General features: G+C 45.6%; 1 gene segment (V, D, J or C); it reads left to right on the top strand.

The window, feature by feature from the left end:
* The first annotated feature begins 221 nt into the window (after nucleotides 1-221).
* LOC140716306 (Ig heavy chain C region, membrane-bound form-like) lies at nucleotides 222-15,773 on the top strand. The segment is given in 8 exon segments: nucleotides 222-335; nucleotides 709-820; nucleotides 6,767-7,078; nucleotides 7,956-8,255; nucleotides 11,831-12,133; nucleotides 12,219-12,536; nucleotides 14,097-14,417; nucleotides 15,073-15,773. Coding segments are annotated over 8 exon segments (2,166 nt in total).
* The last annotated feature ends 1,638 nt before the right edge of the window (nucleotides 15,774-17,411 follow it).

The following is a 17,411-nucleotide window of genomic DNA, read 5'->3' as shown; positions in this document are numbered from 1 at the left end:
ACCACAACAAAACTCTTTAAATTGGGCTCCGCGGACGCTTCCACCGGCCTTCACCCCGGGATCCGTGGATATCAATCAGATCCCGAGTGGATAATCTGGGAGTGGGAACAAGTTCCACTGGAGATGTGTCTGGAAGGGAACGGGACCACCGAGGAGGAGCTGTCAGTGGAAGCCCAGTGAAAGGTCCCGGTGGGTTATATCATCTTCACTTCAGGACTGGGATGGCCGAGATTGAGACCCGCTGTGTGGGACACCCGGATACAGAAGGAGGGTTTAATAAATTCGCCGGCCGGCTCTGGGATCCACTGGATTTCGGGCTGGATGTGATGAAGGCGGTTTGTGACCTCTGGTGAAGCACTGTGATATGGACCACGGTGACGGGGAGCTGAACAGAAACTGGTCTCGACAAAGGAGCGTCTGCAGCGCAGTCTGTCTCCACGGATTCCGCATTGCTGTTTCCCAGAGTCAAATCCCCGAAGCCTGACTCGGACTGCTGTGCGCAAATGTCACTTTCTGGACAATTAAAAGCCTAAAAGGATTTGACTCTGATTCTGGGGAATGGTTGGAGCCGGTGTCCACAGACAGGAAAACTGTGAAAATGCCTGTTTTATTCACACGCCAGGAAGAGACAAGGACGGAGTTTGGGATGGAAATCCAGGAAGCGGCTGCTCCCGGTCCGGACAGGGTTCATGTTGACATTTTGCTGAGATTATTGGATGTGACGGGCAAGTGAAGTTACTGCACTGGGTGAATGGGGAGACGGAGCACTGTGACTATCTTGACTACTGGGGCGGAGGAACCTCGCTGACAGTGACTTCAGGTAAGACCAATTTCTCAATTGTATCTTCACGCACTAGTATTTTATTTATTTACGGTTTTGGCGAATTCGGTGATTTAACTGAATTCAGTGAGATATTTAGAGCGAGTACATGAATCTCCACGAACCGGCGGGTTTCTCTAGAGCCCAGTAACAGTACAAGGGTACATACCCCATCCCACCAGTGAACTGTCCACAGGCCGGGAACAGGCTCAGGGGAATGGGGTCGGATCTTGTCACCAGACTGTGCCTTGACACCGGCCGGTTGTGCTGAGTGAGCTCAGTGTTTGGTTCAAGTCTGGCTTCTGATCCTCAGCACCAACTGAAGCCACGTTCAGGAGCTGAGCGTTTCAGTGCAGTTGAACTCGTTCCCTGTCAGTGACAACAATGGATCTGTTCAGTGTCAAGTTATTGGGATCGGGTTTTACTGTCGGCTGCTTTCATGTTGAAGGTAATGGGATTGAGACATAATCTGAGGGAATGGTTACACATGTATGATCTGGTTGATGGCTCAATATCCCCAGGGTACAGGTGGGTGTCAGTCCCATCATGTAATATCCGGCGTGAGGTCCGTCCCGGGATACAGCAAAAGTATCGGCGATATCCCAGGATTAATTGATGGGATTAAGGTTTTAGTTTTATCCCCTGATGGGTGATGAGGTGAGGTACGGTGGGGAAGAATTTTGGAGTTGGGAAGACAATGAGGAAGTGGTGCAGGAGGGTAAGGCAGGGAATTGAAATCACAATTCCTTCACACATTCCAGGCAGCCTTGCATTGGTGGGCGGGGGAGGGGGGGGAGTGGGGCAGGTGGGGTGGGGAGGGAAGCGTTCAAGTCAATAATGTGTAATAGGGGAGCATTTAAGGGAAGGTTTGTTGATGAACGTTTGTGATCTGGAACACCCGCCTGAATGATGGTTGTGGCCAATAGTGAGTGTAGAGAGGGAACAGAAGGAGATTTGCCTGTTGTAGGGATAGAGGGAAGAGCAGAGAGACCAATGGGTTTATTAGGTTTGCTCAGCTAAAGGGAAGAACAGACACTATTGGATGAATGGCCTCACTCTCTGCTCTGTCACTCAATGGAATCAGTATTTATCTTGTACATCTGGGAAATTCTTCCTCAACGGGCTTCCAACAAGCACCCCAGAATACACAGAGCATGAGTTAAATGCAGATTACAGCTCCCATGTGGTGTCCTGGCAGCCACGGATTAGATACAAAGATCCTTCTGCACTGTCCCATCCCTCCCAGGGCAGAGGCAGCAGAGGTTAGACACAGAGTGAAGCTTCCCCCAACCTGTCCCATCACACGCTCACGGGACACGAGTTGAACTTTACTGTTCAAATGAACTGCTTATTCTCAGTTCACAGACGGAGAAACTGCTCTAATTTCTTGCCCTCCTCCATCCCTCGACTTGGTTTGTTTAACAAGTGTTTTCCTACATTGACCAGTGTTGCTGGTGATTCAGTAAAAGTGGTTGCGAGATAAAGTGCTGACATTTACAGACACCTTTCATGGTGTCCCCGAGCTCTTCACAGGCAATGAAGTAGTTTCAAAGTACAGCCCTGTTGTAGAGTCGGGAATGTGGAGCCACTCTGCACACAGCAGAATCCACAAACTGCAAGGTGAGAACGATCAGACAGTCTGTTCTGGTGATGTTACTGAAGGAGAAATATTGTCCAGGACACCGTGGACACAGTGATCCAATGGACAGGCACAAGGTTGGATTCGGAGTGATGACTTAGTTCACCATGATCTACAGCAGATTTGGATCTGTGGTCAGATTTAAAACATCTTAATAATTGGTATTGTTTTTAAATCCAGTCATTAGTAATGATGACCCTTCAGTTTTACTGATGCCCCTCGGGGAAGGAGATCTCTCATCCTTACCCTTCGAGCCTATTTATGACTGCTGACCCATCAATGTGTTTGTCTCCAAATGCCTCTGAATGGCAGCTCAGATGTGTAATTCATTCAGACTTTACCGGCAAAGCCCAGATCCCAAAAGCTGAATAAATAAAATTGTCCATCTGTTGTTCATACTACCCGATGTTGTATCCACTTACTACAATACAGACTAAAATCAGACTATCTCCCCCGATCGACTGATTCAACATCAATCATTTTGTACAAATACTCAAGTGTCATTTAATTGAACATTTCTTCTGAGCTGATCCAGCCTGATCCAGTTCCCCTCTTCACCCCAGCACCCTGTGACCCACCCAGATCCAGTTCCCCTCTTCACCCCAGCACCCTGTGACTCACCCAGATCCAGTTCCCCTCTTCACCCCAGCACCCTGTGACCTACCCAGATCCAGTTCCCCTCCTCACCCCACCACCCTGTGCCCCACCCAGATCCAGTTCTCCTCTTCACCCCAGCACCCTGTGACCCACCCAGATCCAGTTCTCCTCTTCACCCCAGCACCCTGTGTCCCACCCAGATCCAGTTCCCCTCTTCACCCAGCACCCCGTGACCCACCCAGATCCAGTTCTCCTCTTCACCCAGCACCTTGCTGACAGTTTGATGGGTGTTTTTATAAAGACCCAGAGGAACACTGATCCAGACAGAACTGTACTTACCACCTGCTGGTCCCGGGATGTAAAAGATCCTCAGCTGCAAATCTCACCGACTGACATTATTCTGCCTCCTGCACTGCCAACACTGAGCAGCTCAGGGAACACCTGTGGGGTGAGAAACAGAGTTAATGTTTCACATCAGTGACCCTTCACCAGACTCTGTCAGTCTGATTTCTGGCAACTATCCTGTTTCCAGTTTTATTTTACTGAACTTATTTTGATGAAAGCACATCTTTTTCATTGACTTCTACAACCCCAGAACATTCCAGAGCCTTTCCCAACCCAGCAAGTACTTCTGCAGTGTGTCACTTCATATGGGGGGACTAAACTCCAACTTGTCTGCATCTTGTTCCCACAAACTGAACTACAACATGACAATCTAGTCTGGGTGTTGTTGGAAAGGAATGGTCACTTTCAGCCTGCAGTTCTTAAAGCTCCCCACCACTTGGAACTCCTTATCTGAATCCTCATTGTGCCGTAGATGAATAGACAGACACTATTTGGTTGTAGGTCGTCCAAATGGTCCCAGGTCCTTGGTCCAGCAATTGCGTTGTTTTCAAGGGTTAACGTCGATAAAGAGCAGTGAAGTTCCTCAGACCTCAGCTGCCCAGCCCGTTCCTGAGATGCTGTGTACCTGGGAGGCTGAGGACAGTGTGGGTGAAATGGTGCTGGCTGTGGCTGGCAATTCCAAAGGGAATCACCAATGTTCAGCCGCTTACACTGGAGTCAGTCCCAGAGTTCCACAGACCACTGTACCCCGGGATTTACTGAGTGACAGATGCCTCCAGAGCTGTTACCACACTCTATCACTGGCAACGGGTCCTACTGGAATTCCCAGGGTAACACTGGGAAATCCACCTCCACATTTCCCTCACAGGCTGGACCTGACAAAGGATCACATTTCCCATTCATCTGACTGGGGATTTTGAGCTTTGGAAGGGATTTAGTCAGGAATGATTTCTGGCAGATTATTATATTTTAGTGCATTTCAGATTTATTATTTTAAGCAAAATATGCTAAATTAATTGTTGCCACAGGAATTTACATCAACTTTAATGTTTCCCAGACATTTCAAACCTGTTACATGACAGAATTGACACAAGACAATCCCCTCCACACAATTACCAAGTATAGAAACACAGAAAACCTACAGCACAATACAGGCCCTTCAGTCCACAATGCTGTGCCGAACATGTACTTACTTTAGAAATTACCTGGGGTTTGCCATAGCCCTCTGTTTTTCTAAGCTCCATGTACCTATCTAGGAGTCTCTAAAAAGACCCTATAGTAAATGCCTCCACCACCATTGGGGCAGAACATTACATGCAATCACCACTCTCTGTGTAAAAAAATTACCCCTGGCATCTCCTCTGTACCTACTTCCAAGCACCAAGCGTCAGGGTGTTCTGGACCCAGAGTCCACAGGGTGCTGCTTGAGGTTATTTAATGCTGAGGCCCGGATACACATCACCGCAAGCCCCCAGCATCCAGAAACTCAGCAGGGTCCCACCTTTCCCTGCGTAGCAGTGTGGGGAGAGTCCCAGCAGGTTAGAACCAGCACCATTCAGCCCGGTCTGCGTGGACATGGTCCAGTTGGCACCGTGCCCTGTGCTTTCACTCCTGTGACACTTCACCCACAGCACAGGTCAGCTTGTCCCCCTGTTTCACAGAAGTTGTGTCCCCGGTGGGGAGTCTGACATCAGCATTTCACTGGTTGTTTCAGGCTCAGTCAGAAGGAATGAGAAAGGGACCATTTCTCTGTTCTGCCTGTCCTGTCAACCTGAATCAACTGTGTTTACTCAGGAAGGCAAATGTTCTGAGTTCACAGTCCACAGAGGCACCTGGAAATGGTTCTAAACAATGCAACTGTCAGTATTGACCAGCTAAATTATATTGATTCCTATTTACTTGTTCTATTTATTGATTTACTTTTATTCTATTTGAAATCCAGATTTCAATATTTTATGGTCTTCATCCCAGAGTGAATCTCATTATTTTGCTCCTGATTTCAAATTGTGACCTTCCCACAACTCCACTTCTACTCCAAATATTGAGATTACTGCCCTTCCGATAGCAGAATCGATCTGAAGCAAGTGTGTGTCTGCTGACCATCTTACTGTTGGACAACAAATCCCTCATCTACTGCAATTCACACTGTCTGACACATACAATCCCGCTAGTCTCCTACTCCCAGAGTTCCTGCATGTTCTGCTGAGTCCACATTTCGCAGAGTCTTTTTCGGTGATTTTAACCTCATCCACCAGGAACAATCTGTCATCGACAGAGTCAATCATGAGGTAAATGATGTCACATCGGTGGGTCAGTACAAAACCCGTCCACAACACTGTCAAAGGTAATTCTGACAACTGGTCAAACCACATCTCCTCAATATATCCACCTGTCAAAGCTGTCAACTGGTCAATTAATTAATTGATCCTGACACTTTTAACTACCTTGGTAAGTCAACACTTCTCCTTTTCCAGTGAAATGAATTGAGAACCAATGCTTTCAAGTGTACTTTGCACCTGAAGTGGTTGGGAATTGCCACAACCTGTCCTCACAGGACTGTCTGGGCTGGTCGTTCAGTGAGAATATCACCTACATCTAATGTCGTTTTGAGATTTCTCCATCTGCCCAGGAGTCTCATCGTCACTATCGGTTGTGTTGGCCGACACTTCTCCACAGAGTCTGGACTAATATATTTCCACAGTTCCTATATCGTTTCTGATGCATGTTACCATTCCCTCCCGGTTATTCAGTAGTTTCCACAGGCTCAGTGGGGTTGAAATTATTGCTCAGTCACACACGGTAAATCTGTGAGGCAGTGTCAGCTGTATCATGTAGTCTGTTGAGTTGAATTTCAGAAGCAGAGCCCATTTCCGAACCTCCACTATATTGCACACATGGTGCTGGAGACCGGGTACCACTATATCCACACCAATCACTCCTCTCATCAACAGCAACACTGAAATGATCAGAATTATTCAAATAAGTTACTTCTAAATCTTACTTCTTCTGTAAACTCTGCTGATCAGGGGCTAACAGACTTTTCAGAATCAGGAATTGTATTTGGATGAGAGACAGATTGTCACTTTGGTATTTTGACTGAAATCCAACCAATCGGACATTGGGTCACTGCCTCAGTCCTGCACTGAAGTGTTGGCCTGGACTGAACTGTGTCCAAGTTGCCACTGTGGGATTGATCCACACCCTCCTACCTCAGGGACACAGACTCACAGCTGAGTGTTAAAGTGATATTGCCTTTGTTTGATGGGGTGAATAATTTTTAGAATTACTGCTTTATATAACATCTCCTTTCTCTGTCGGTAATGCATTTATTCACGAAACTGTCTGTGAATTTCTTTCTATTTCAGAGATCAAGTCTGTGCCATCAGTCTACATCATACCTTCCTGTAACAGAGAATCTGACCAAGGCATCAGGCTCCTCTGTCTGGTCAAGGACTATCAGCCTGAGAGCATCAGTCAGACATGGTCCACTAACAGTGGGGACATCACCACTGGAATCAAGAAATACCCGGCAGTGTTGGGGCAAAATTCAAAGTACACGATGAGCAGCTTGCTCGAAGTCTCTGCGGCGGACTGGAGGAATAAAGTCTACTACTGCAAGGCAGGGTACAAGCCAAACGAGATTGAGACAGCGGAGTGGCAGAAACCTCAACCTCAACGTTAGTATCAGAAATGATTTATATTTAAAGCTGCACTGATGTCAGAACATAAATCTAGAGTAGGAAGCTTTGTCAGATAATGTAGGAGCATGGCAACTAACTCCTTTATTCTGCTCTTACAATGGCAGTGAGAAACGTATGAAAGTCGATATGAGCACAAAACTGGGTATCAGGATCTGCCTCCATTGTATCCACTCCATTGTCTAATTTCAGGAGCCTCTCCACCACCCCCTCCCACTAAACCCTCCCTACAGATCAGCTCCTGTACACATACAGAGACCACTGACCCATTGTACCCCTGCACACAGAACAACAATTTAAACTTTACCCCACTTCTCCTGCACTTTCCCCTTCACCCGGAGGTGCCCCCTCTTCTGGTAAAAGCATCCCTGGTGAATGTGATGAAGGAATCCACCCCACTGCCCTTCTTTAACCATCTTCTCACAGATCTGAATCAGCCTTTGCAGTTACAACAAAATAATTCCCTCCTGTCCATCTGTTCTTCTTTCCCATGGAAAGTAAAATTGTGTTTCCCAAACACACCAGTGGAAACAGTACCACACCATGTACTCCTGCTCACAGGTGCTGGTATCAGTCATTCTCCATTAAACAATTAGATCACGGCAGGTCTGCACCTCAACCCCATGACCCACCTCTCTGCATTATCATAGCATAGTGGGACACACTGCTGGGTGGCCCAAGTGATACACCCAGCCCTCCCACTCACTGGTGTGAGCCATCAGATCATCAGATCAGCTGTAAATTAACAACATTCTTGAGAGGGCTGGAACTGGGGATCTAGCCCATGATGAGGGGGAATGAAATCCAAAGCATAGGCCAAGCAATCATGTACTGACAGATATTAAATGTGTTACAGCTCCGAAGCTCAGCTCCCTTGTTCCATCCCGGGAGGTGATCCACAGTCAAGCAAATGCTGTCCTGGGCTGTGTGATATCTGGATTCTCTCCCGACAACATTAAAGTATCCTGGAAAAAAGCTGGATCTGCCCAAGAAGGCATCGTTCTCCCTTCCACTCAGAGATCTAATGGTACATTTGAAACAATCACTTACCTGACAGTGCCTGTGCAGGAATGGACCAAGAAACACCAATATACTTGTGAAGTGAAGCACACACTTTCTGGTTTCAGTGGTCAGGTCAACATGACGTATCAAGAGGGTGAGTAATGTCTGAAGAAAAATTAATTAACTTACAGCACTAAACTACCTAACTGATACTCCCACACAATTCCTGTCCCTACTGTCAATCTTGTTGAGTGATGTACAGATGATCTTTGCACTTTGAATCAACTCATATCACCAGCAGCTTTAACCCCATCTACTGGGCTGGAAAGGTATAAGATTAGGGTCACTTGTCCATTGTGTCTCAATAGTTTTAGTTGTCTCTGTTTGTAGTTATATTGAAAATAAGTTAGTGAGCAAAGCTCACATCTCATGCTTTAGAATCTGGAGAAAATCTCCCTTTCCCCTTTTCACTGTCTTCTCGTGTTAGTTCCTCAAAAAGTATCTCTGCAATTTTGTATTTGCTTTAGTCCCCAGACTTTGTTTCCAGTGTTTCCTGAGAGGCTCTTCTGTCGATTGTCTACTCACTGAAATGTAGGTGCCTGGATTATTTTTGAATTGATGCCCAATCCTCGAGTGAATGTTCTGACCTTGTGTCCTCAGATCCTTGACCCGGTTCAGAAAGCACATGCATTTATCATGGCTGACACAACCTCATCCCAATAGGATGCGATATACAGAGGATAGAGAGTGGGTATATGTGGGGCTCCCTTTTTCCAAGCATGGGAAAAGAGCTGAAAATATCTAACAGTTAAATCTATGAATTTTCCATTTCCAGGTGGAAACTGTCCCAGCTGTTTTTTGAAGGCTGTGCCAAGGTTCTTTTACCAGAGTAATCTCAATGCAACATTCTCAGATGGTTCAACCCAAGAGTATCATTGTTCAGCAGGAAACTGTGAAATAAAGTGATTGGCTGTGTATACAATTCGTCATTGATTTCATTACAATCCACTTACTGGATTCCAGACCTGCCCCTGGTATCCATTGGGTTGGAAATTTAACAGAGAGACAAGAAAACCCATTATTCAAACTGACTACCTCTCCAATCACATTTCTATTCCACTTTCTACTATCCTGAAGGCCACCGTTTTCAATTTGACTTCCCATTCCCATTCTGACATGTCTGTCCATGGTCTCCTCTACTGCCCTGGTGAGGCCAAAGTCAGGTTGGAGTAGCAACACCTCATATTCCATTCAGATATCTGGCAATCTGATAGCTTGAGTTCTAATTTCTGCAACCTCCAGTAATTTACCCCGGTTCTTTATTCCCCTCTTTTTCTAATCGCCATATTAGAGACCGCCTCATTCTATCACTTCTCCTCATCTGCCCATCATCTACATTTGGTTCCCCTCCTCTTGAACACTTTCCTCCATGGTGCACTGTCCTGTCAGATTCCTTCGGCTTCAGCCATTTATCTCTTCCACTTACCCCCCACCAGCTTCTTACTTCATACCCCCTCCCCATTCACACCCTTTCCCCCTCACCTGGTCTCACCTCTCATCTGACAGAATGTATTCCTCTCCACTCTACTCACCTCTTATTCTGGCTTCTGCCCACTTCCTTTCCAGTACCGGTGAAGCCGTTCGGCCCGAAAGATCGACTGCTTATTTCCCTGCATAGATGCTGCCTGACTTCCCGTGTTCCTCCAGCATTTTGTGTGTGTTGTTCAACATTTCCAGCATCTGTAGAATCTCTTGTGTTTCTGGTTGTCCATACAGTCATTCATTTGTGTACATTGTTGCTTCAGTGTGACACAGATCCCAATTCCAGTTTCCTTGGCCAGATTCCTTCCTGTCTGACTCCAGTCAGCAAGAACTGGAATCTATTTGTCACCCAGTGGCTGTGAGGCATGAGGTGATGAAGGTGAACGGGGCAGAAATTCCAAATTGACTCAGTCAAAGGACGGATGACCCTTTGATAATGTTGGGCACAAGGCAAATTGGTGAGACAAGACACAGGGGTCTATCCAGTCTGCTGTCCAATTGCAAAGTTACATTGTTCCATGTGCTGGACACTGAATTCAGTCCAAAAGGGAAACTCAGTGATCCCAAGGAATGTCCAAAGGAGAATGTTTTGATAGAATTACCCAAGCATTGACAGGATTATATACTTCTTGTGGAATAACACCAGCATTCAGCAATAAGGGGAGCGATCTTGACTCGGTCAGATTTAATGAGAGGATCACATTTCCCAGGGACTGCAGAACATCAAGACCAGGCTGATATGGGACCGAACTGAGAAACCTGCAGAAAACATGTTTAACAACATCACAGTGCTGATTAAACTGGGATTCACAATTCCATGACCCTTCAGTGTACACCTAGGTTTGCAGATTTGTGATATTACACGACAACAATGATCATCTAGACTGCACGCATGGACTTCCTGTTTTACAGGAAAATTGCTCATAATCTTACTGAAATAGGAAAGGTTAAGAAATACATATCATACTTTGTCAGATGATCCATCCCAGTCAGACTGGACAGTGTGTGTTACATCTTCTCTTTCTTCAGACAAAGACACTGACTCACAGTCTCACTGAAGGACTCAACCACGACACAAACACAATCAGCCTTCACACTAAATGTCAAAGAACAAAAACACCCACGTGCCCGAAGGTGACCAAGTGTGTAAATGGTGTACACAAAGTGCAGAGAGCTGCAATGACCATGAACTGAAGATCGTGCATTGGGAGACGGCCTCAACAACTTCACACAAAACCGACACTAACCCAAAGGACAGGTGACCCAACACTTGATCAAAGAGCTGTTTTATTCATTTATCATTTCCTATAAATCACTGATCGCTCTGGAACTGAGGGACTTGCTGCCTCATTCCTGATGGTGATTTAGGTTCAGCCGTGTTGCTGCAGGTCTGGAGTCACAGACCAGCCGGATCAGATGGGACTTCTCTCCGGAAGTTAACACAGGGAATGAAACTACAAATACCTCCGTAGACATCTTTCTATTCCAAAAAGCATTGATGAATTGAATTTAAACCCCCATCCACCAGGTTGGGATTTGAACCCATTTTGCCAGTTCATCAGCCCAGCAACTTAACGATACACTCTGACCATGGCTGCTCATTTCAAGAGAGACAGAGGCTTCAATGTTTGTAAGCACGAACGCTAAAATCACAGGCACCAGCAGAAGTAGTGCCCATTTATAAATGAGCAGAGTTGAAAGAATATGATGTTTTCCGAAGTTTGTGTGGGTATTGAAGGTTGCAGGGATGAGGAGAGGCACAGCCACAGTAAGACTGGAATGTCAGGATGTGAAGTTATTAACCTGAGTGAATCCCAAGCTCAGCCCAGGTGGAGAAAGGGATTCTCATTGATTCATAGTGCTCGTTGATACTGATCAATGGCACTGAGTCTCCAAGCAAAGAATATACTGAGCTGTGTCTCTGCTGAGAAATCTGCATGCTTCTCTGTCTCACAGTGAACCAATTGGTACAGTTATTAGAAAGGGATTCAAAACCTAATTAGCATATCCTTTGTTCTGATTTTCTTTTCTGAATCAGGAATATGAGACACGTGATTCAGTCCTGGGTGTTTATGTACTCTGTTTGTATTAAACGCAGCTGTCACGTTCTGATGATCTGTCTTCACCTAACACATCCAATAGAAATATCTCCATAAGATTCTGAGCATTTCCATTTCTAATCCGCAGAATTGTCAGTCTTTATTCAAAATCCCGACATTGAAGAGATGTTGATCGACAAGACTGCTACCGTGAAGTGCACGGTTCTCTGTACAGATCCCGAAGATATCCACATCTCTTGGCACGTGGGCGGGAAGGAGAAAACTAAAGGAATTCACACCCATCAAGCAGAGAGGGACGGATCCCAATACAGAGTGCTCAGCGAACTCCAGATCAGTGTGGAGGAGTGGTTCAGTGGGGTGGAGTATGAGTGCTCTGCTCAGGAATCTCCTTCATCTTCCCGAGTGTCAGCACGGACCAATAGTACCAAAGGTGGGCAAGAGACCAGCGATTAACTGGCCAGCGTTGGTTACATGAGTCAAAATGTTTGACATTTCTGTTTTCTTGTCTCTTCCAGTCGAGATAAAAGGTCCCAAGGTCAGACTGCTGCCTCCACCTCAGGAAGAGACCAAGAAAAGGCAAACGGCCACACTGGAGTGTGTGGTCTCTGGATTCTTCCCGGACCAAATAAATGTCATTTGGAAGAAAGGCAGCACCGTGATCACCTCCAACACCAGCGCTACACCGACCGCTCTGGAGCAGGGGTGGACTTTCAGTGTCAGACACTTCCTGACCGTGAGTTTACAGGAGTGGAAGACAGAATCAGTCTTCAGCTGTACAGTGAATCATCCCCCCTCCAAGAGCAGTATCAAGAAGCAAGTGAAGAACGTCCCAGGTAAGGTCCTGGTACTCACACCATCATCGACATTGTTTACATTGTGCTATGAATTCAAGGTCAACACTAAATCACAGTGTAGTTCTGGCTTAGTTAATTGAGGGAACTGATAAAGTTCAAAGTACAAAGTACATTTATCATCAAAGTCTGTGCACCACATACAACCATGAGATTCTCTTCTTGCAGACAGTCAGAAAACAAAGAAACACAATAGAATTCAGAGTCAAACATCCAATGTGTGAAAATGAACAAACAGTTGGACAGGTACATGGATTGGAAGGGCTCCCAACCTTTTTCTATGCCATGGACCCCGACCATGAACCAAGGGGTTTGCGCACCCCAGTTTGTGAACCTCTGGTTTAGAAGGATATGGGTCAAACAGTGGCAAATGGGACTAGTCTGGATGGGGAATCTTGGTCAGAATGGACTTGTTGGTCCAAAGGGTATGTTTCCATGCAGTGTAACTCTATAATTCTAAAATTCAAGTTGTGCAAACAATAAAATTTAAACAATCAACAGAACCTGAACCGCAGAGTCCCCTAAAGTAAATCCACAGCCACGTCACCGGTTCAGCACTGCAACCGGTCCAGGAGACCGATGGCTGCAGGCCACGGCCACGGAGCCAGGCTCAGTGCTGAGGTGAGTGCCGATGGCTGCAGGCCGCAGCTGCAGAGTCAGTTCAGTGCTGAGGTGAGTGAAGCCTCATAGAGTAGTGAGCCGAATTCCTAATTCACCTTCACCCTCAACGCCTTAATCTTTTTAATCTCAAATGGCACTGAAAAATGGCCAATCATCTGTTTGTTTCTGCATTCAACCAACATAATCCAGGCTTTCATCATAGAAATAAGTGTATCCCAGAAAATACTTTCATAACCTGAGGGGAATCTGGATCATTTTACTGGACAGGCACTCTGGAGATCCCCAATACTTGTCTTCAAAATGCTCCCTCCCTCTGCCTTTGAACATAATCCCAGCCTCCGATTAGTGCCTCAGTTGTGACTGAATTTCCAGCAGAGCAGCTCTCCCTCTGCTACTGTGTGGGAATAGTCAGCCTGGACAAGGTGTAGAAGCCTCTGGAGGGTGGCTTGAACACACAACATTCCGACAATGCAGAGGCAAATGTTAGTTACACCTTGAGGAAAAAAGGTATTTTTAAGCATTTGTGACAAAAAGTAAATCTTTCTGCTACTCCCATTTTGAAATATGAAGTGTATTTTCAGAAATATTTTCACTTGAAACTTTGCTCCTGTTCCACCGACACAATCTGAAATACTGGTTATTTTCTGTATTTGTTTTAATAAGTTGCTGGTAACAGTTCAAGTGACCATGAAACTACAAAAACAATGTAAGGGCCAATCTTGTTCATTTACGTTCCCTCAGGGTGGTTACCCTGTCTGCTCAATAGGGGACATTCCTTTCTTCACCAATGTAGATTGGTCTCATCTCATCTTGATGGGACAGGCACATCATTGACCAGAGATGAACAGAAATGCTGGTCATGTCAGTGACAAACTCGTCTATTGGGGAATGGTGAAATAATAATTGTGACGTTTCTCCCAGATGAATGTCCAGATACCCACCCCTCAGTCACTTTAAGCAAACCTTCCTTCGAAGAGATCTGGACAAAGAGGACAGCGACCATTCTGTGTGAGGTGGTTCACAGTGATTTACAGGGATTCAGTGTAACCTGGCAGGTGGACGGAAGGAAGAGGGAAGATGGGGTGAGGACTGTGGGTCCAGACAGCAACGGAGCTGAAGATATGATCACCAGCAGACTGACAGTCCCTGCTGCAGAGTGGAACAGTGGGGCTGAGTACTCGTGTGTGATAGAGGATGAGAGTTTGCCAACACCGGTGAAGAAATCCATCAGGAAGGACACAGGTGCGTGTGGACAGAATTCAGTGTGAGTCCGATCTCAGTAATATGACATATTTATCACCATCCAGCAGGGTGATAGACTATAGAAAATGAGAACAGGAGTAGGTCATTGGGTCTCTCAATCTGCTCAACCATTCAGTCTGTTCTCAGTTGATCATCCAAATTCAATTCCTGTTCCTGCTTTCTCCAGATATCCTTTGAGCCATTCACATGAAGAAGTATATACAATCCACTCGAGAATATATTAGATGATAATTCTTCAAGTGCTTTCTGTGGGAGGGAGTTCCACAGGTTCTCACTCCCTCTCACACGTACACAGCTGAGACTGCCACCCCTGCTCCAGGGGAGATGGAACAAACAGCACAGGATGATGCAAGTCCAGGGGCTGAGTTCCACTTTCTGTCGAGTTGCTGTGTTCAGCGACTCCCATTGATTGAACTGAATAGACTAACCTTGCTGGAAGCTGTAAAATGCAGCAGGTTCAAGATTTCCACTCCACAAATCCCAATGATGAACAGAAAGGGAAAAGCCTTTAGTTTCAGATAAAGTGAAGTCTCTCAGATTTAGAAATTGTTCATGTTGGTACAAGACCAGAATGTGTCGGGTAAGGAGGGAATTATTGGAAGATTCATTCTAACTGAGATTCTCTCTGTTCCAGGGCATGTTCTGACTCGTCCTCACGTCTACCTCCTCCCCCCTTCATCGGATGAGGTAGACACCGATCAGACTGTGACCTTGATGTGTCTGGTCACCAAGTTCTCTCCCGCAGAGATCTATGTGGCCTGGATGGCCAATGACACCCTTCTGAAGACAGGGTTTGTGAACCAGCCAGTGACCAAGGACCCCAGAAGAGGCTGGAACACAATGACCAGTCAGCTGAAGGTTTCTCCTGAGGAGTGGAAGAGCGGCACCACTTTCTCCTGTGTGGTGGGTCATGAGTCGCTCACAACCAACCTGTTCCGAAGCATCAATAAATCTCACAGCAAACCCACCCTGGTCAATGTCTCACTTGTTCTGACTGATAGTTTTAAATCTTGTGTGTAATACTGTGTGATTCAATCCATGAAACCCTAGTTTTGTTAGTTTTATTATTATTAATTATCAGAGAGGATTATTTAGCTGATTAAAACATGATTAAAATCTGGACCTTTCAAAATAATTAAGAATGAAATTAAGATCAAGAACCAAATTAAACTACAAACATGATTCACCACAAATCTCTGAGTTTGTGTGTACATTCACAGACCTTCTTCTGCCATGTTTGAATGGATTTCAACCCTGTCTGGGACTGCACAATGTATTAAATCTTTGTATCTGTCAATGTACTGATCCAAGTTCAATAAATATAACTTGAAAATGTCTTGGTTGTGATTTTTGGAAATGGCAAATAAGGAACTTTCAACATGAGGTGTCGTTGGTGACCCACACAGTGAGAAATCGGTGTCTTTATATCTCTGGCGTCTAAACCCCTCCTGCATCGGCTGTAAAATAATGGTCAAATAAATTAGAACCTACGGTATCTGACAAAGAGTTGAGAGTTGAAACCACTTACCAAACGTCATATCTGTGTCAAATATGTCGGATTGCTGTTTGAGGGCTCCTTGTCCCCACTAAGGTTGCTGCTCCTCATCTGGTGCCTGTGTGTCGCGAACTAAATGAAACATATCGTTGTTGGGAACTGTACTATTGCAAAGGCGCAGTTAAACCTCCATCTATCATGGCAGACAGTTTGCATCTGTACTGAAGGGGTACTAATATCCTAGTGGGAAGGTTTGCTTGTGCTGCAGGGTAGGGGTGGGGGCTGGTTAAACTAAAGTTGCTGGAGATGAGAACCAGAGTATAGGAACAGATCGTGGAGAGGTTGTGGAGTCAGAGTTTGTTCAGACATCAGACAAAGTCAGGAATCAAAAAGTTGAGTGTGGTGTGAGTGTTATGTACCCCTAGGTTTCATATTTTCTGTGGTCTATCACTTTAAAATGCCGGGGGAATGAGACTGGCTTTTGGACACTGTTTGGGCTGTTAGAAAGGGAGAGAGGGAGGTGTCCATTGCAATGAGAGAGACAGAAATTGCTCGAAGGATTGATGTTATGGTTTCTGTACAAGTTGTTTACCTTTCCAAGGACATTTGCCTGCTTGCAAAGTTCTTGCAGAGAGAGGAGATTGGTGCAGGTTGATGGACAGCTGGTGTCCAACATGTGGAGATAAGAACCAGGTCCACAGAGACACAGAGACACACAGTTTCGGACACTGAATGAGCTTTGTTGCACCCACAGGAAGGTGGGGGCTTTTGGAGGATCGATTTGGGGAAATAGATCAGTGGCTCTAGCGGTGTGACCGGTGGGGAATCATTTGTGTGTCCACCCTCGCCTGGGTGATAATTCCATCACTGAAGAATGGTCCCATGTTATTATAATCACAGTTGGTGACTTCTACAGGACTTCGGAGAACAACAGGTATTTTGGAAGACCACGGAAGACAACGGGAAGATCGATGGCATCATTTCTCTCTCTCTCTGCAACGCTACTCAAATAACTACCTCGAACTGAACTGAACTCTCTTTATCATCGTAAGACTCTATCCATTTACCCCAGGTCTGAAAGAGCCTAGTTTTGCTCCTAGTTCCACACACACACATCTCACTGCTAATCTGTTCAAATATATCTACATTTATAGTACTGTATTGCGTAGTTACTAATAAACATTATTAGTTTAGAGCAATACCAGACTCCAATGTGTTTTCCATTTCTGCTGGTTCTTTGACCCATCACGTGACAGTGGGTAATGTTCTGAGCTGCGTATATTTCAAAGCAAGTATTATTGTAGGAAAGGCAGATGAGCACAGGGCAGAGCTCAACACAAGAAATTATGATATGGTGGCCATTGGTGACACTTGGTTGCAGGAGAGGCAAGACAGGCAGCACAGTATTCTGGGGTTCCATTGTTTTAGATGCAACCGAGTGGGAGGGATTGAAGGCGGAGGTATGGCATTACACATCA

Source organism: Hemitrygon akajei, chromosome 25, assembly GCF_048418815.1.
Source record: "Hemitrygon akajei chromosome 25, sHemAka1.3, whole genome shotgun sequence".
Taxonomy (NCBI): Eukaryota; Metazoa; Chordata; class Chondrichthyes; order Myliobatiformes; family Dasyatidae; genus Hemitrygon; species Hemitrygon akajei.
This window is presented reverse-complemented; position numbering and strand designations above follow the sequence as displayed.